The sequence below is a fragment of the Chiloscyllium plagiosum genome, unplaced genomic scaffold (assembly GCF_037043375.1).
Source record: "Chiloscyllium plagiosum isolate Xiang-an unplaced genomic scaffold, Cpla_swu_hap1 HiC_scaffold_19, whole genome shotgun sequence".
NCBI lineage: Eukaryota > Metazoa > Chordata > Chondrichthyes > Orectolobiformes > Hemiscylliidae > Chiloscyllium > Chiloscyllium plagiosum.
Window position 1 is genome coordinate 20,579,600 of NW_028270157.1, and position 20,448 is coordinate 20,600,047.

Consider the following 20,448-nt stretch of genomic DNA (forward strand, 5'->3'; position numbering starts at 1 on the left):
GAGAATTGTTGTTGTGGTAGAATGGTATCAATGTAAATTGGACTGAAGCCAGTGACCAAACTCAAGCTTCCGGAACAGACACTACAGCTATAACAGTTCCACAAATCGAAACACTACACCATTGCACTGTGCATTCCTCTCATGGCTAGTGGTAAAATTAAAAAAGTTTGATTTGACAGAATTTACCAAAACACATTGCCGACTGAAGCAGTCACACCCCAGTTCTTTTCACGCATCTTCTATTAGTCCTTTCCAAATTCACAATCAATAACCTTTTAAAAAGAATATTAGCTATTCCTCAATAGTGTAAAGGTATCTATGATCCATTCTCAAGATGCACTGCAATAACCCACCAAGGCTCTTTCAAGAACATCTTCCAAACCAGTGACTTGTACCATCTAGAAGGAGGACAGTGTATTTGATACACTGGAACATTACCATCTGCAAGCTGGCCCCTCAGTTACACACCAACCTGATTTCGAAAGATATAGTTTCTACAGTACCTCTACACCAAAATGATGCAACTTCCTTCTTAACAGTATCATAGGTCTATGTACAGCCCTCAGACTGTCGAGGTTCAAAACAGTGCTCACTATTATTGTTACAGACCAAACCGCTGAAAACTATAAGGTAGCAGCCCAGACCCTAACTTTGCTAGTTGTTTTAAGCAGGTGTAAAGTAGATATTCCAGGAGAAATGCAGCTGGTCAAACTAGTTTATTTACAAGATTACTGAATGAAACAAAACAACAGTAAACAGAATACCAAATAACCTAATCTCTCCGAAAACCCAACAGATAATCCCAACTTACTGATGCTATTCCAAATATTTGCAACAATCCCCATTAAGCACCCCTTGGCAAAAAAGGTAAAAAAAACAAACACAGGGTGTTACAGGATAGAAGTCAGACAGGGAGAGTACCAGTCTGGACCTGCAATTTTGGATCCAGCAGCTTTGTTCCCCCCATACTACTGTTAAAAACCAAACCAGAGAAAAGCTGAGCTGGGAGAACTGGCCACTCACCTTTCATTGTACAAGTGTTCTCTTTTTTTTTTAAAAGAGCTTGAAAATCTTCAGCCGGAGGCAATATCTGTTAGTTATTAGGTTTGGCCCTAAAACCTTTCAGCCCCATACTTTTCAGAGTCAATGTCATTTACAACCTCTCTGAAGAAAAAAAAGCCAAGGACAGCATAACTTTGTTAAAGGAGCAGCTTTGTCACACTACTGTCTAATTTACATTTGCAAAGGCATCGAGAACAAATGCTGGCACTGCCTAGGGCACCCACATCCCAAGAGCAAGTTTAAGATGAGCTATTTTGCCATTCATTAAAAGCCTGCCTCATTCAGTTTTCATGAAAAGAAATAGAACAATCACACCCACCCAAACTGGTTTTGTTTTGCTATTCAATAAATCATGGCTGACCAATTTTTCTGTTCACTCCCCACAGTCATTGCAAGTAGTCAAAATGGTCTATCCCCATTTTAAAGGGATTTTATGGTGGACTATCCACAATTCTCCAGAGGCAGGGAATTCCAATCAAAGTCCTTTAAGTGAATCCTAAACAATTAGCTCATTATTCAAAGTCATCTCCAAACTCCCAACCAAGAGAAACAAAATCATGGGGAGGTAGTAGTGTAGTGACAATGTCACTGAGTTAACAATCCAGAAACTCAGGCTAAGTGATCTAGGTTTGAATCTCACTAGATGGTGAAATTTTAATTCCAGTTTCTTTAAGTGGAATTCAAAAAGGTTAACATAAACGGTGACCATGAAACCATATCAATTGTCACAAAAACCCCCATCTGACCTACATGTGACTCCAGACCCACAGCATTGTAGTCGACTTGCAAACACCCTCTGGGTAATTAATGCTGGGCCTAGCCATTGATGCCCACATTCATCAACAAAAAGGCCTTACATAGTCAAGTCCCTTAATTTATTTTTAAAAAGCAGTGTTTTTGATCGGTATGTGATACAATACCAGATATTTTGCATTAATGTCCAAAAATCAATATTAAATCCCACCCATACACTGAGGAATGATCAGACGGAAGTGTGGAAAAGGAGCCATTGATTCCATCTCTCTCAAATACAAGAACAGCTACCAACTTCATGGTGGTTGTTAATCTTTGGGCACAAGCTGATTTCTCATATCGAATGTGACACCCCAGTGTTCAGAGGAAGACTGACAGATTGTTCTCAGGAGGGCTACAGGCAAATTCCATTCCCAATAGTGTTTGGGACAGTGTCCACATGGAGATGTAGGCAATAATCAACCAAAGCCATTTGGCATGAAGGCAGTTGGCAATGCCCAAAGAAATGATCCACAAGGTCAACGTGCAGGGGTCTGGCTGGTTTCTGAGAAGCAGAATTTATTTGGCTTGAACATGAAAATCAATCCTTGTCCTTCCGGTTGTAATACTCATGGTGTGCAGGTACAACTTGTAATTTGGTCAATTAGCCAAAGCAACTGCTTGTTTACTGTTTGCAAAGCTCAAATAATCCTCAATGCTGGCACTCAATTTGACACACTGCTGTTTGTAATCACCTCCGAGGGGTTCTCAATGGTATTCTCCCCACCTGACCACTAAGGTATTTGCCACCAAGAGCAAGTGGTGATGTTGGATAAAGGCTGTTTAGTTCGCTACCGCCACCGTACTAGCGATTAATAGAGGGCATATCACCATCGAGGCATCTACACAGAGACACCGTTCTCATAACAAAGGAGGTTGACTGCATGATAGTAATAAGTACTCTTTTTAAAAAAAAATTTATTCACAAGATTTGGGCATCACTGGCTGGGCCAGCATTTATTGCCCATCCCTAATTGCCCAGAGGGTAGTTAAAAGTTAAACACATTACTGTAGGTCTGAAGTCACATGGAGGTCAGACCAGGGAAGGATGGCAGTTTCCTTCCAAGGACATTTGTGAACCAGATGGGCTTTTCCCAACAATCAACATGGTCATCATTAAACTCCTAATTCCAGACTGATCGAATTCCAATTCCACCATCTGCTGTGGTGGGATCCAGACTCAGGTCCCCAAAATATTACCTGGGTCTTTAACAGGCCAGGAGAAAGCAAGAACTGCAGATGCTGGAGATCAGAATCATGCATGTGGTGCTAGAAAAGCAGCCGGTCTGGCAGCATCCAAGGAGCAGGAATGCTGATGAAGGACATGCCCAGAAAGTTGATTCTCCTGCTCCAGATACTGCCTGACCGGCTATGCTTTTTCCAGCACCGCACTCTCGTCTCTAACAGGATAGCAACAATACCACTAGGCTCCCACATTCCCTAAAGACTGTGACAAGAGGAACACGCTGATAAATCCAATCCACTTCTCTACTGGCAATGCCATTGGTATAAGGGGTGTTGCTCCAAACACCTAAAACGACCAGTTGTTTCTTTGGGCTATGATCTGAAATAGGGTGAAATTTTATACCAAGCTTCTGATTAACTGAAATCATTAATTAGCAATAAAACTTATTCTCAAAACAAATAGCAAACACTGGTCAACAATATCGAAGCCATGATCAAGTGATATTACCTCAATTCTAAGCACAGACACACAAAGACAGTGACAGTCTCTGTGGATATGATTTTTAAAACGGGGAGAATGCTGGAGGAGAGAGTCTGGAAACAAAGGAATTAGTATGCTGACTTCAGTCTACTGGAGTTTCTGTCTACGAAAACAAATTGCTGTCAATATAGATTGATGGAAGATGCTCATTTCTGATTGATTTCAGTCTGGAACCATGTTTTGGAGACTGGTCACAGTCCAATATTTCAGGTTTTAATATAGCCAGAAATACTGATATTTGGAATTTTCAGGATTCTCTACTGCCAAAAGAATGTCAGGAGAAAACAAAAGACTTCCAGCCTTCCCTACATGTTTTCCAATGGAGAACTCTTTCCTAATGGGTGTGTTGTGTTCTACAGTGCAGAACCTTTTACTGATATGACCACCAGAATGTCTGCAACTTTGAAACTGTCTTATTTCTGCACATCTTCTGGATGTGAAATGTAGCTTTTTCTTCTCAATGCCTGGATATTGTCTCTGTCTGTGAGGCCTTGCTGCCCTGCAGCACTGACCACACTTTATAAAAAGCAAACAGACTTGGTTGCTCTTAAGGGAGGTTGATCCTCTCTCAGGATCTGTCGAGGAATCCTTATTTCTGCTTCTAGCTTTATTTGAACATATTTCTCCTTAGTTTTTTTCTTGGACTGTTAGAAATCAATAAGAATTCCAACAATTTTGTCAGAGAGGCAGTGGGACAGTTTTTTTTGGTGGAGGTGTAGGATTCCATTTGATTCAACCAAAACAAAAGCCATTGCTGGGCAGTTTCACTTTACAAACAAAGGACTCCTGGTACTAGTTTAAAAGAATTGAATCTAGCTTCTATAAAATTACTCGTGTGACCAGTGAGTGACCACACTTTTGCTTCAAGTTGTGATTTTTTTTTAAAAATGGGTTATTTTCTAAACCAAAAAACAGTTCTGACTACATTTTCCAATTTATAATTCAAACTTTGGGCTGTAGGAGGAAAGCAGAGAACACCAGTGGAAATCCTTGCATATACAGCGAGATTGTCTGTGTGGTGTTTGCAGACAGACACCCAAAGGTGGAACCAAACCCAGGCCCCTGGTGTAGAGGCAGTGTGAACCACTGCACCACTACAGACAAGGAATATAATGGAGGCAACAAACTCTTTTTCCAGCTCTTCTTTCCAAAAGAAAGCAATTTGAGGCAGGGTCAATTGAAAACTTTAGTGAAGTTATAGTGAGTCTTAGAAATAAAGCAGATTGATGGGTTGAGATACAAATCCGCCATGTCTAATTACAGACAGAACATGCTCAAGGGGTTGAATGACCTCCCTATTCCTATTCAAATAATGCAATTATTTCAATTTTTACTCTAAACTCAAAATTTAAAGACATATTAAACAAAAAACAAAAGTACTTTATCAACCTCAGGATTGTTCTTAAAAAGATCCCATAGACTATATCTAAACTTTCATCACTCAACCTGGAAAAGATCAGGCTCTGGAATCTTCCCAAGAGGCTGCTAAATGCAAATTGATTGTAAGCAAATAATTATTCTTTTAAAAAAGTCTAAACATGATCAGACTTACCTCTTTCTCAATGTTCAATCCTTCAGCTCTCAGGTTTCTCTCAAACACTTCCCGTTTCTCTGCTTGTGCATTAGATTTTCTGTAAACAAGGATGTAATCTATCCGGCATTTCCCATCCCTGAAGAACAGGCCATTTCCTTTATTTCTATCAGCAGCTTCCTAAAAAGAGGAATAAAGCAGATATCTACAGAATGCCTTGTAGCATAGGAACCATTCAACATATTGCTACTTGGAACATCTATCCATTTAGCCCCCAACCTACCCACCCTCTACAACACAGCAAATCTGCCAGTCCAATTTTCAAGTTACTATTGAATCAGATTTCACTGTCCTTTGAGGTAGAACGTTCCAGATAACAACTCACTAACCTGACAAGATTCCACCTTCTTTTTGACTTCTTTACATTTACTTTAAATCCTTATTTGTTGATTACCAACCCTTCTGCCAGCAGACTAGGATGAAAGCTTTCCCCGATTTTTTAACATCTCTATCAGCTCTCTCTGCTAACCTCTCAAGGAGAGCTCTCTAGAGCTGAAGTACCTCAACAACTCCTAGAACATTTCTATCAAACCTCCTTTGCACCCTCAATGCATCCACACCCTTTATAGGTGAAGTATACATCAGATAAAAAGTTGGAAACTAAAATTATTTTATCACTTGTTTATTAAACCTTTGGAATTTTAAAAAGACAGCTGGTAAACCTTGAATAGCAGAGGGAGAGAGAAATTATTTTGACTGGTAGGCATGCAAATGGAGGATAGACGGTCTGTTTGGTAAAAGAATCACGGAGAAGAGAATATTTTCTCCTCCACAGTGCGATCACAAAGCTATCTGCAGCAGTGCAGAGAGCTATCTGCAGATTTGTCTTTAGCTACAGAATTCCCTTCACCTTGAACTCCAGCAGTGAATGATAGACTGCAGAGATGTTTATGCAACATACACAGCTACCCCATCATCCAGCCAAGAGATGACAATGTCCAGCTGCATTTGAGGTTTTTAAATATCATGGTTTTTTTTTAAAATAAACTAGTGTCTTGTGCTTATGAAGATAACAAGAAATGTTCGAGTTGGAGTGGAAGAAATGAACATTTTTTGGACCTTGGGCATAGTTAAAAAATTCCCTTCCAGTAACATCTCTAGCCGATCCTCAGGAGCCCTGTTGCTCGCCGGTACAGCCATGTTTCACATTATCTTGCACCCACGAATCCTTAAACCTGCCAAAATGTAATGCGGTCAATTGAGGAACAATTTACTGTAGATGCTGGAATCTGTACAGAAAACAACAAATGCTGGAAATCACTGAAGATCAGGCAGAATCCTTGGAAAAAGAGCAAGCTAACATCGAGTCTAGATGACTCTTCAGAGCTGACATGAAGTGTCAATTTCAGACTACCTTGAGGACTCCTGCATTGTACAGCCCTTGACAGTGCTAACCACATCTATTTCACAGAGAACAATCAAAGGGACATCTATTTCCCCAGAGTTAGAGTCCAACCTAGGCTCCAAAGTCTAGCAGCCAGTGTTGAACCCATTGCATCATCTCGGTCCCGACTCTCACTTAACGATGGTTACTCGTTTTTTAAAGTAGATGGCAGCTCTGTTGCACCCAATTCCCAAAATAAATTGGCCTATACACATTTGTCAAATTTCAGTCTCAATGGGTTTCGTGGCAGAAAACCAAGACAAAAATCCATTGTTACAAACAGAGGATAGAAAAGTTCCACCACATTTTAAGCAGACTTCCTAATTCATAATGAGATTTGATGAATTGAATGGAAATTTGAAAGCTATGCCAATGTCAGTTGAAACAAGATTTTAGGACTGTTTTCCTAAGGTCAATGTTTCTTGTACCTTTCTTCTACCAGAAGAGTTCAAGAAGTTTCATATCGTACCAATATTCAAGCTCACCTCAGAGGAGTTCATTCCTGTATGACATGGACATCAGGAGAAAGGCTGAGACGGGTGATACACAGTGGAGTCAAAAATCAAGGAGAAGATGGTGAATCTCTGCAGTCCATACTGCAAAAGGTACTTTCACAGTCTTGTTCGAGAGTGTTCCAGGATTTGACTAGAACTCTTGGAGTTTATTTTAAATCATTTTAATTTTGGAGCTGTGAACTGTGAAGTGAATGCTGAAGGCCATATGGCTTATGTTGATTTTCAACTGGTGTTTTCTTGTTTGAAGAATTGTGATTACCAAAGCTACAGGACAGAGGTTTGATTGCTCCCTGGTTATCTTCCTGTTACCAAACTTATTGAAAATCCGAAGAATAGAAATCTCTTAAATAAATATTCCTCATCTTACTGAAAGCTGCTTGTACTGACCGACATCATCAGAAACCAAGATGCAATCCCACTTGTCTGTGAGATTACAGATGAGAGAGACTTCTTCGGTGAACCTGCCAGTTTTTTTTTGGTGGATTTATCACTTTGCTAGGTATATCAGATTGGCAGTGGGGAACAAGAATCAAAGATTAAATTTGAAATCAGATATTAGACTACCTTGTTTAAATTTGCTCTGATAAAGCTTATTAATAAGTTGCCAATTATTTTGTTTAAGCTATGAACCTGGTGTCTGGTAAGTTATTCATAAAGTTTGGTATTGTTTATTTAAAAAGTCTGGTTAGGAACTATTGGGATCAATGTTGAAAAGCATGGAGTATTTTAATGTTACTGTATTGCAAATAGAGATAAGGAGGCCAATGTGAATTGGCTGGCTGTCTTCGTGTTGTAACAAGATCAAGCAATGAAGGCTTGGAATGTTCAATTGCTTTGCAAATGAATTTCAGTCTAACGTGACTAAAATCTAGGTACAGCGCAAACAAAACAGTTTCTGGATGTAGGTTTGCTCGCTGAGCTGGAAGGTTCATTTTCAGACGTTTCGTCACCATACTTCAGTGAGCCTCTGAATCACTGATGTTACCCAATAGGGTGATGAAACGTCTGAAAACAAACTTTCCAGCTCAGCAAGCAAACCTACATCCAGAACCTCAACCTGAGCTACAAGTCTTCTCAAAACTCGCTAAAAAAATGTTTAGCTGCCCAGAATACAAAAATATTCATTCCAAAATTAATAATTTTATCCCAAGTGCTGGGTACAGAAGACAGGTACCAAATAATTAACCTGTTTATCATGGAAAACCTGAGGGAGGGGTGTTCTGGTGACAGTGTGGTGACCTGTGAGCTAGAATGCCCCAATTTAAGTCCCAGAGCTGCACAACACCAGCTACGAAAAGAAAACTTAATACACAGCAATAAATAAAAACTTGAAGGGCCAAGCGCCTACCATTGATGCCTACGTCTTTGTTAAGGCATCATTTCAGTCTAGTGTCATCACACTCCTACAGCTCAGAAAATAATGATAATAAAGGTACAGTACTATGATATATTTCAACCCAAAACCTTCCCTGGAACATTTTACCCCAATTCCCTTTCCTGATATCCAGTTTGCGCTAGGACAGTCCTGTGTTAAGCCTTTATCCTTTGCTTCATTTTTAACCCAAGATGATTTTAAATTCATGGTCTGTAGTTATCGATTCGCTGAGTATTAGAATACCCCATTTAAACATGATAACCTACACAATTCATGCATGTAGTTCTTCACCATCTCTCCCCCCTCCCCCCACCCAATAGAGTCAAGTGCTCCTTTTAAACATTCTGCATCTTTTTCATAAGATGCAATATCAAAATGCAATATGAAAACCTCTCACCTCAACACCCATTTCCAATGCGCTTGTTTCATCTGACGTGCTGGTCAAATTGCCAGGATGAAGCAGGGAGTCATCATCTTTCGAAGGGCTGTTCCTACCTTCAGATTCACCCAAATAAATATTTACATCGCGAGCCACTGAAACACATTTCAAGAGAAAAGATTTACAAGAGAGAAGTGTAGTCCAACCTAGATAACAGGGAATTTTAGGAGGAGAAAGTGAGGTCTGCAGATGCTGGAGATCAGAGCTGAAAATGTGTTGCTGGAGAAGCGCAGCAGGTCAGGCAGCATCCAGGGAACAGGAGAATCCTGAAGAAGGGCTTATGCCCGAAACGTCGATTCTCCTGTTCCCTGGATGCTGCCTGACCTGCTGCGCTTCTCCAGCAACACATTTTCAACAGGGAATTTTAAACTTAATGGGCAAGGCCAAACCTTGTTCTTTTAATTAAACATGACTGAAAACCTCAAATTTATCATAGGCAGTTTGGTAATAATTACCTTCAAAATCAATGTAGATTGTTCTGCTGTCTTAAAAGGGGAGGCACCAAAAGTTTGACATTCTTGCATTTTTGAGTGCAAGATAAAATGCTGAGCATGCTATTTTTTTTCTCCAACAATAATTCAGTTTAATTGAACAGCTTTTAGTCTTTGTTTTCCAATTTGTTGTGGAAGGGTGCAGCCACATGAAGGGAACCATTAATGACGAGACTACGATAGTTACAGGCAGGACCTTGTTCACGTACAAATAATCCAAGGTAATGGAATTCTACCCACGATACATTTGCAAAATGTAGAAGGTAAAAACAATGACTGCAGATGCTGGAAACCACATTCTGGATCAATGGTGCTGGAAGAGCACATCAGTTCAAGCAGCATCCGAGGAGCTTCAGGTGTGCTCTTCCAGCACCATTGATCCATGCAAAATGTAGAAGTTAAGCTTTGGCTGTCAGGCCCTGGGGTGATTCAAACAGTTCTTGGCATCTAATCTTAAGATTACTTTGTCCAAGGGAGTGCAACATGGATTTACCAGAATGTTAAATGGACTCTAAACATTATATTAGGAGGCATAATTGTATAAGCAGATGTCACTTACCAAATTGTTGGGAGTTGTGAGGGATTTTATCAGTTTTCATACTATAACTGATACTTGACAAGGCAAGAGCAACACTGAGTAACTCCAACACATGGGAGGAAGACAGTACTCAGCCACAGTTAGGCAGATTTGGTAGCTCATGTTTTCCGGTCTGCATTCCCATGCAAGATGGCCATCAACACATCAACAGTTTGACAACTGAAGCAAAGTTCAAAAAAGTAACTTGGAAGAATGAATTGAAGATAAAATACTATTTGGAGTTAAGAGTATGAAAATAAGTTTGTTTTTTTTAAAAAAAAAGAGAAGTAGTCCTCAGTTTCATAAAGATGGTTTTTGGTGAAGCAATGGTTCTGACCATGGCCCAGTGAGCCAGATAAAAAGACAGTTCAAATCCCACACGTGAGAGTTTACGAACGTGTTCAGAGAAAGCTGGCTTGCTTCATTAAAATGTGACCATGAAAGCTCTTGTAAAGCAAAAAGAAAAAAAAAAAGACAGTTGGGGGGCTTGACTTCCTTTTGTAGGCTGGGTCCCTTAAATGACTCCTGTCCCACAGGAATACGATAGAAGCCAACAGTTTATCTAAAAATTTACTTACTAGGACATGGACATTACTGGCTCAAAACATTTACTATACATCCCAAATTACTCTGGAGATCAGAGTCAAGAGTGTGGTGCTGGAAAAGCACAGCAGGTAAGGCAGCATCCGAGAGCAGGAGAATCGACGTTCCAGGCAAAAGCCTTTCATCAGGCATGAGGCTGTCAGATGAGGGGGTGGTGAGATAAATTGGACAGGTGCGGGGAGGGGAGGTAGGTGAGAGTGCGATAGGTAGATAGAGGTGGGGGTAGTGATGACAGGTCAGAGAGGAGGGTGGAGCAGGTATGTGGGAAGGAAGATAGACAGATGGGACAGGTCATGAGGATGGTATTGAGTTGGAAGTTTGGAACTGGGATAAAAGATGGGGGGACAAAAAGAAAAAAGAAAACTGGTGAAATCCACATTGATGCCTGGGGTTCAGGGACCCAGAGGTGGACGATGAAGTATTCTTCTTCCAGACATTGGGTGGTTGTCCTTGGTGGAGTGGGAGGGGGAGTTAAAGTATTCAGCCACAGGGCAGTGGGGTTGATTGGTGTGGTTGTCCCGGAGACATTCTCTGAAGTGCTCTGTGAGTAGGCATCCTGTCTCCCCAATGTAGAGGGGACTGTATCGGGAGCAACGGATGCAATAAGTGACAATGTGTTGAAGTGCAGGTAAAACTGACGGATGTGGAAGGCTCCTTTTGGGGCATTGGATGGAAGGGAGGGGAGAGGCATAGGCGTACGTTTTGCAATTCCTGCGGAGGCAGGGAAAGGTGCTGGGAGGGGAGGGTAAGGGGGTGTGGACCTGATGAGCACCAACTCACCCTCTCCGCTCAGCATCTTCCCCTGCCACCGCAGGAATTGCAAAACCTGCACCAATGCCTCTCCCCTCCCTTCCGTCCAATGCCCCAAAAGGAGCCTTCCATATCCAGAGTTTTACCTGCACTTCAATACATCATTTACTGTATCCATTGCTCCTGATGTGGTCTCCTCTACATTGGGGGCGCAGGACGCCTACTCACAGAGCACATCTCTGGGAAACCTGCCCCAACTAACCCCACCGCCCTGTGGCCAAACACTTCAAACCCGCTTCCCCCCCCCCCCAACTCAGTCAAGGACAAGCAAGTCCTGGGCCTCCTCCATTGCCACTCCCTAACAGCCCAACACTTGGAAGAAGAACGCTTCATCTTCCGCCGCAGGACCCCCCAACCCCACGGTATCAATGTGGATTTCACCAGTTTCCTCATTTCCCCTCCTCTCCACCTTATCCCAGTTCCAACCTACATCACCCTCATGACCTGTCCATCTTCCTTCCCACCTATCTACTCCACCCTCCTCACTGACCTATCACCATTACCCCCACCTCCATCTACCTATTGCATTCTTCACAGCTACCTTCCGGTCCCCCCAGTCCCACCGCTCAGCTCAACATCATTCCTGAAGGACTTTTGCCCAAAAAGATCGATTCTTCTGCTCTTCGGTTGCTGCCTGACCTGCTGTGCTTTTCCAGCACCACACACTCGACTCTGATCTCTAGCATCTGCAGTCCTCACTTTCTCCTGGAGAAGGCAGTGGTGAGCTACCATGTTGAACCATTGTAGTCCATGTAGGGTAGACATATCCCCAATTTGGTTAGGAAGGGAGCTGCAAAGATGCTGACCCAGCAATAGTGAAGGAATGGTGATATACTTGCAAATCAGGATTGTATGGGGCTGCAGAGGGAAATTTGTAGCTGGTGTTTCCATCCATATGGGATGCCCTTGTCCTTCCAAGTGGCAGAGATCATGGGACTAATGAGTTATTGCAGTAGCTTTGGTGAGTCATTTAGTACTTATTGTAGATGGCACACTGATGCCACAGTGTGTTGGTGGAAGAGAGGGGAAACACATCTCAGATCAGAAGATGTAGAAGCCATGTGGACAGAGTCATTATATCATGACTAAGACAGCATAGGGCTGTGAATGACTAGTGCCAATCAGTAGCTATACTGTAGAGAATAAACCATGAGATAATGAGCGAATGTTTCAAAAAACATGCAATACATTAACCATGGGTTGCTTTAATCTTCATGTACATTGGAAGGATATAGCAATGAGGAAGTCACAGACTGTATTTAGGAAAATTTTCCTCGAACAACCTGTTGCGGATCCAACCAGGGACAAAGCTAATTGGGACCTGGCAATGTGTAATGGAATAGGATTAAAATTAAGATCAATGATCTCAGAGTAAAAAGATTTTTTCGAAAACCAAATGGATTTAGTATTTAAATAGAGTGAGAAAATATTGGCTTGGAAATAACTGGGTTAAAAAAAAAACTTACATAAGGGAAATCACAAAAGAAGGAGTGCAGAATTGGCTGGAAAGAGGTATAGCAGGGGAAAATAAAAATTGCTTGATGAAAATTATGACATTTAGAACAATTCATGACTCAAATAGGTTTCATAAAAACTGAAAAACTGTGCATGTTGCAAATCTAACAATATTTGTTTTAAAAGCTCAGCAGGTTTGACAGCAACTAAGGAGAGTAATCAGAGCTAACGCTTCAGGTCAAGTTTTCCTTCCTCAGAACCAACGGTAGCTAGAAAAACGTTGGTTTGTAGTTGACTACCATCACTTTCAAGAAAGGTAGGCTGGCCCCATAATGTTAACGCTGCTTTCTCTCCACAGATACTGCCAGACCTGCTGAGCTTTCTCAGCAATTTTTCCTCTTACAAGATATATTTCAGTTAGAAAGGAAGACTCTAGACAGGGGATAAACCAACCATGGTAAACCCAAGAAAGTTCTGAATATTTTTATATTAAGAAAGAAAAAAAAAAGTACAAGATCAGAGGCAAGAGAGGGGATTGGGAAAGTCTTAAATTCAAAAGGATAATCAAAAACAATAAGAAAGAGGGAGAAAGTAAACTGGAGGGTAAACATTGAAGGCAAGAAATATCAAAACATTTGGAAGAACTCCTTTAAGTACAGAAAGAGGTGTCAAAGTTAACATAGACCCCCAAGGAGCAAGGCAACAATAATGGGAACTAGGAAATGGCAGAGAAGTTAAATAGGTACTTCACATCAATCTTCAGAAGATATTAACAGCATTCCAAAGTCACTAAATAATCAAAATACAAAAAAGGAGAACAAATAAATACAATAACTATCACGACAGAAAAAGTACCATGGAAACTAAATGGGGTCTAAAGACCAAAAAGTCCCCTGGACCTGATGTGATACATTCTGCGATATGCAAAGGAAATCACTTCAGAGATAATGGATGCACTGATAGTAGCCCATTAAGAATCCTTTAGATGCTGGAAAGAATCCCAAAGGGTAGAAAACTGCCAAATGTAACACATTCAAAAAGTTACCTTTTGTTTTACATCTGTCACACAATGAGCCAGTTAGCTTAACATTGTTGTGGGGAAATATACAGTCTATTATAAAAGGATGTAATAGCAGGGTATTTAGAAAAAAGTGAGGACTGCAGATGTTGGCGATCAGAGTAGAGTGAGGTGCTGGACCACAGTCCAGCACCACACACTCGACTACTTAGAAGTGTACAACATAATCAGTCAGATTAGAATTCATTGTAATAGCAGCAATCAGGATGGATAAAGGGGAAAACAGTAGATCTAATATATTTGGGTTTCCAAAACTTATTCAAATAATATATTTCACAGAAAGCTACTTAAAACAACAGGAGACCATGGTGTCAGGAGTTGTAGGTTAGCATGGAGGGATTGGCTAACTCAGAAGCAGGATAGAGTTAGGATAAAGTGGGCATTTTCAAGAGGTCAACCTTTAAACTAATGCAATGCCACAGGATCAGTGCTACAATTATTTGTTCAATAATTGATGACAGAAGGACGTACAAACACCAACTTTGTGTATGATCCAAAAATAGGTGGGAAGGCAAGTCAGGAGGGTGACAGTCTGCTGTGGCCTATAGACAGGTTAAGAGAATGGGCAAAGACTCAGCAATTGGAATATAATCTGGGAAAATGCAAGGTTATGCACTTTGGCAGGCAGAGTAGAGGAACTGAATATTACTTAAATGGAGAACATTTACAGAAAGCTGCAGGAGGAGAGTTTTCATGTACACTATGGCATACAAGCTCAGCAGGTGATATGAAAGGCAAATTGGACATTTTTTTTTTAAAAAAGGGGAAAAAAAAGAGAATAAAAGCAGGTAAGCCTTGCTAAACTATACAAGCACTGGTCAGACCATACCTAGAACACTGTTTTAGTCCCCTTATTCAAGGGACATGGTATTGAAGGCAATGTTTTTAAAAAAAAATTCATTAGTTTGATCCCCAGTATGAAGAAATTTTATGAGGAGAGAGATCGAGTAAGTTACATCTGTACTAATGAGTTTAGAAAAGCGACAGGCAAACTTATTGGAACATCAGGATTCTTAGGGGTCTTGTCAGGGTATATGTAGAGTGTGTTTTCCCTTTGTCAGAGAGTCTTGGGCATAATCTCAGAATAAAAGGGGTCAGTTGTTTAACACAGTGAGGAGGAAGTTTTTTTCTCTTAGAAGCTTGTGACTATGGAATTCTTGACTGCAGAAGGCTATAAAGAAACTGAATTGGTTAAAGATATTCAAGGATGAGAGATTTTTAATTAATAAGTGAATCAAAAAAGGTATAAGGAAAAGACAGGAGAATTGTTATGGACCAGGCCAGACCCCCTCAAAACATTTCAAGAAAGTAGCCAGACCCTAACTTTGCTGGTTGTGTTAAGCAGGTGTAAGGTGAATATCCCAGGAGTGATGCAGCTGGCCCAACCACTTTGTCTTAAACAAAAGAGAATTCATTGGATGATCTTCCAAATAAAACACAAACCCAAAAAAAAAAAATCACAGAATATTTAATAACTCAACCTCTCTGAAAACCCAACAGTTATCCTAACTTAATGGTGCTGTTCCAAATTCCTGCAACAATCCCCATAAACACCCTTTGGCAAAATAGGCAAAAATCAAACACAGGCGAGGGAGAGGGAGAGAGAGAGCACAAGCGTTTCAGCATGGAAGACCTTCTTCCATGTAGTCGTTTCTTTGACCAGCAGCCTCAAAAATTGACCGCTTGGTCAAACCAAACCAAACCACACCAGAGAAAAGCTGAGCTGGAGAACTAGCCATTCCCCTTTCATAGTAAAAGGGTTTTTCTAAAAAGAAAAAAAAACACTTAGAAGATTCAAGTAGATAAATGCAGACAAAATGGACTCTGTCTTTATGACCCCTCTGAATAAAGCGCCAAGCACAAACTAAATTTGTTAAAGGAGCAGCGTTGTCACAGCATGGAGTGAAGGATTATCAGCTGTGATATCATGGAATGACAGAGCAAACCCAAAATGGGCCAAATGGCCTACTTCTGCATTTACACCTTATGGTCTAACGGAGCAAAGGGGATGGGGAGTTGATTCACGTTGCTTCATCCTGGCTGGTGTTAAGGTTTAAGTATTGGAGCTGCAATCATCCAGATAAGCGACAGTATTCCATCACACTCCCGATCTGTGCCTTAGGGAGGCATGAGGAGTGTGACTTGGTTCAGGATTTCCAGCTTCTGACCTGCTCTTGTAATCACAGTATTTATGACACCCGACTTGGGAGGCAGCCTGACAGTGCCTCAGACCTCAGGGTGACTAGTGTTGGCTTCAGCCCAAAATCAAAACAGTCTACAGAATGTTCCTTACAAGCCAATTTACACCTGAGTATCTGGAGGCACTGCAGATCAGTTTAGCTCTTGAACTGATAATGGAATCTAAGATCATCATAAACAGATTTTTAAAAAAAGGTTCCTTCCAGAAGTAAAAGCAATCTCAGTCATCCAATAATCTGGACAAAATGGCAACCCATCCATCTGTTCCCACCTTCACTCCGTAAAATGCAAGTGCAGAAGTAAGCCATTTCCTTTAGATGAGATTCCTTACAATATGTAAACAGGCCCTTCGGCCCAACAAGTCCTCACCAACCCTCTAAACAGAAACCCACCCAGACCCATTTCCCTCGGATTAATGCACCTAACACTATGGGGCAATTTAGCATGGCCAATTCACCTGACCTGCACATCTTTGGACTGTGGAGGAAACCAGAGCACCTGGAGGAAACCCACACACAGGGAGAGAGTGTGTCTGTGCAAACTCCACACAGCCCCTGAGGCTGGAATCAAACCTGGGTCTCTGGCGCTGTGAGGCTGCAGTGCTAGCCACCGAGCCACCCTGGGCCATAGAGCTAGCATTGCTGTACGACTTGAAAAGGATAAATCACACACACTAAATTTCCCCAAGTGAGACAGGCCCATCTTAAGGCTTTTATACCTCAAAGTTCAAGATGTCCTTCCAAGTATTGGAGGCAGAACAAGAGTTATCATTTTTTGTTGTTTGAGTCAGGGAGGTAGTTTTGGCATCATCCTTTTTAGAAAAGGTAGAACTACCATATGGGCCAAGTCAGACTGAAGGCAGCTTCACTGTACCATTTCTGTGGTAATGGAGTTATCCAAAATGCCCAATTTCTCTGCTAAATAGATTAACTCATTTTAAGTTTACACTCCCTTGTCCTAGACAATTCTCTCAGGAGGAAATAGCTTCTCTGTATCTACATCAAATCGTCTAATATTAAATAACATACTTAGATCTTCACCACACAAGCTGGAGTATTTTTAACAAACTTAAGGGATGTACAAAAATAAAACAGGACAATTCAGCTAAAAATTACTTCATAATGAGTCATCACACAACTAAACATCCACAGGTTTGACTCTACTCTCCAGAGGATTGATACTGATAATTATGTTCATTACCACCAGCTATCCCAAATGAAAGAGACTTATAAACACCATTAGGTCATTAATGTTAGATGGAAGGTAGATGTTTGAACAATAACAAAATCAGTAACCTGGATTACTAAACTCACTGTTGACTCAGTGTTGAAAGTGTTTCTATTAGTCTCCCCTCGTTAACGTAGCAAACTATCACAAACTACTTAAGTGCGAAGAATGGTACAGCACAGGAACAGGCCCTTCAGCCCACCAAGATTGTGCCAACACATAATATGCATTCCTAAACCAGAAACCTTTTGCCTTTACATGGTCCATTTCCCTCTATTCCTTGTCTATTCATATATCTGTCAAGATACTAAAACGTTGCTTTGTATCTGCTTTAAATTTCCATCAGGTCACCCCTCACCCTTCGATAGTCATGAATATAAGCAGAGTTTGTCTAATCTCTCCTTGTAACTTATACCTTCCAAACCAGGCAACATCCTGGTAAAACGTTTCTACAGCCTCACCAAAGCCTCCACGTCCTGCTTTGGGGAGGGAAGTGGGGGGAGAAAAAGAGAGAAAAGAGAGGGAAGGGGGGGAAAAAAAAAGAGAGGGAAGTGGGGGGGGGCAGGAGAGGGGGAAGTGGGGGGGGTGGAGAAGAGAGAGAGGGGGAAGGGGGGGGGGGGGGGGGTGTGAAGACCTAATTCACACTTATTCTCTTGTTGAGTGGTTTGCAGATTAAAATAATTACTTGTCTTTTCATTACTTGATCCCCATAGGAGTTGGCCTCAACTGGCGGACTTAAGGACCTTAACACTGCTGGACTCTGCCTAGTATTCAATTGGAGTGGTGCTGGAAAAGCACAGCAGGTCAAGCAGCATCCAAGGAGCAGAAAAAAGAAAAAAAAAAATCAATGTTTCTGACAAAAGCCCTTCATCAGCCCTCCATTCCTGATGAAGGACTTTTGCCCAAAACGTTGATTTTCCTGCTCCTTGGATGCTGCTTGACCTGCTGTGCTTTTCTAGCACCACTAATCTAGACTCTGGTTTCCAGCATCTGCAGTACTCAGTTTTGCCTAGCATTTGGTTGGCCCAGTTGCCAGTGCCAAGGCTTGTGATAGGGCAAGCTACTCAACTTGCTTGCCTGAGCTGATTGGCAAGCATTCAGAAATGTTGCCACCTGGGAGTGGCAAGAAAGTTGCCACCTAGCATGCTCAGCTCCACACTGAAAATATGGGAAGCTTCCACTTAACTTGACAGGATTCTGTATGCACTAAAATATTTTAAGTAATGCAAGTAAACCTACAGGTTTAGAAGTTAACATTATCTTTGCATTGCTCTGAAATTAGTCACAAGAAGTACAACAAACTAACGAATAGCTAATGACACACACCTTACAAAAAAAAAAAGGACCATGGCTTGTGCAGGTCTCATCTATACAATGAGAATTATCACGAACGATCAACTGAACAGAGAACATTACTCATGATTAAAAGGTGAAAGAGCTGGGAGGTGAGGATGTGTTGGAGTAGAGAACAAGCTGCCTATAAGACGTTGAAGACAGTTTTTTTGGATTGAGTGCTGGGAATTGGCTGAAGATACAACTTTGACTTATATTCCACTGTCAACAGTGATAATGAAGGCTGAGCCTTTACATTTAAGGCCATGTTTAGATAGATTTTTGATTGACAAAGGAGTCGAACACGTTGGAGGAAAGGAAATAGGAAACAGGAAAGAGCTAAGACCGCAAGCAAGATCCACCATGTTGGTATTGAACAAAGTAACAGATTCAATATCCGTAGTCCTGCTCCCATGTCCATATCCTAAAGGTGTTTCAGAGGAGATATCAAATAGAATTTGGTAAAAAGCTACAACAGGACATGGGACCAGTGAGCTTTTTAAAAAAAGAGACAAGTTTGGGAAAGAATTCAAATACTTAAAGCCCAGAAAGAGAAAGCATAGCCATTAATAAAATCAAGAATTCCTTCTTTTTTTTTTACAAAAGCTTTTTCTTTCACTTTTTGTTTGTGAACTTAATTGGAAAAAAGATTTCTTTAACAGAAGGATGGAGGAAGGAATTGCTGTACTTTTAAAAAAGATTACATGACTTGCAAATAGTTTCAGTATGTATACCCTGGTACCAATGTAAACAAAGTGGGATACAAAGTAACATGTTCACTTGCCACTTCTTCACAATTCAAATTCAATGCAAAGACACTGAATTTGACAAAACATTTCAACTATTCATTACCAAACACAGCTGAATAATAGGGCATTTCCGACTTGTCTCTGGGAGTTGGTTACCGTCCTGAAGATTACAGAGGAACAGGGGAAAAGCATGAACCCTCCTACCCGCTCTGCAAGCTGGTTGCGAAAACGATCTGCACTAGAGTTCATCGTTTGCAAATCACAGGTCAGAGATCCGTAAATTGGCTAGCTACAAGAGAGTTTATCTATAGTAACGAGAGGACCTGTTCACACACAAACTTCCCTTGACACTGCTTAAGGAGAGGATTAAAAATAGGAAAAATAAAAGTTATCACCTTCATATATTTTTTCTCTGATGGAATGACCAACACAATACATACAAATGCTGTCAAGTTTCAGCATGATTTTATCATAAATCTAGAAAGTTTATTCCATTTTAAAAAAGGGCAGAAAATCAGACTGGATTTAAGGACCACTAGATGTCACTGGTAGATTGGGAAACTCTAGCAACAAAAACAGATTACATTAGATTCCCTACAGTGTGGAAACAGGCCTTTTGGCCCAACCAGACTCTCCAAAAAGAGTAACCCATCCAGACCCATTTCCCTCTGACTAATGCACCTATGGGCAATTTAGCATCTTTGATCTGTGGGAGGAAACCAGAGGAAACCCACAGAGAGAGAGAGACGGAGACGGAGACGGAGACGGAGACGGAGACGGAGACGGAGACGGAGACGGAGACGGAGAGGGAGACGGAGAGGGAGACGGAGAGGGAGACGGAGAGGGAGAGGGAGAGGGAGAGGGAGAGGGAGACGGAGAGGGAGAGGGAGAGGGAGAGGGAGAGGGAGAGGGAGACGGAGAGGGAGACGGAGAGGGAGACGGAGAGGGAGAGGGAGACGGAGAGGGAGACGGAGAGGGAGAGGGAGAGGGAGAGGGAGAGGGAGACGGAGAGGGAGACGGAGAGGGAGACGGAGAGGGAGACG

The 20,448-nt window shown here is 41.4% G+C and overlaps 1 protein-coding gene across 5 annotated transcripts in view; it reads right to left on the minus strand.

Moving 5' to 3' along the window:
* LOC122559777 (anoctamin-4) overlaps window positions 1-20,448 on the minus strand; it is a 194,091-nt gene that overhangs the window by 78,648 nt on the left and 94,995 nt on the right. For all 5 annotated transcript variants that reach the window (XM_043709787.2, XM_087997098.1, XM_087997097.1 and 2 more), the window contains 2 exons: window positions 8,843-8,979; window positions 5,133-5,291 (listed from right to left, as the gene is read on the minus strand). In XM_043709787.2, the coding sequence (XP_043565722.2) occupies window positions 5,133-5,291; window positions 8,843-8,979 (296 nt within the window). The remainder of the gene's footprint in view (window positions 1-5,132; window positions 5,292-8,842; window positions 8,980-20,448) is intronic.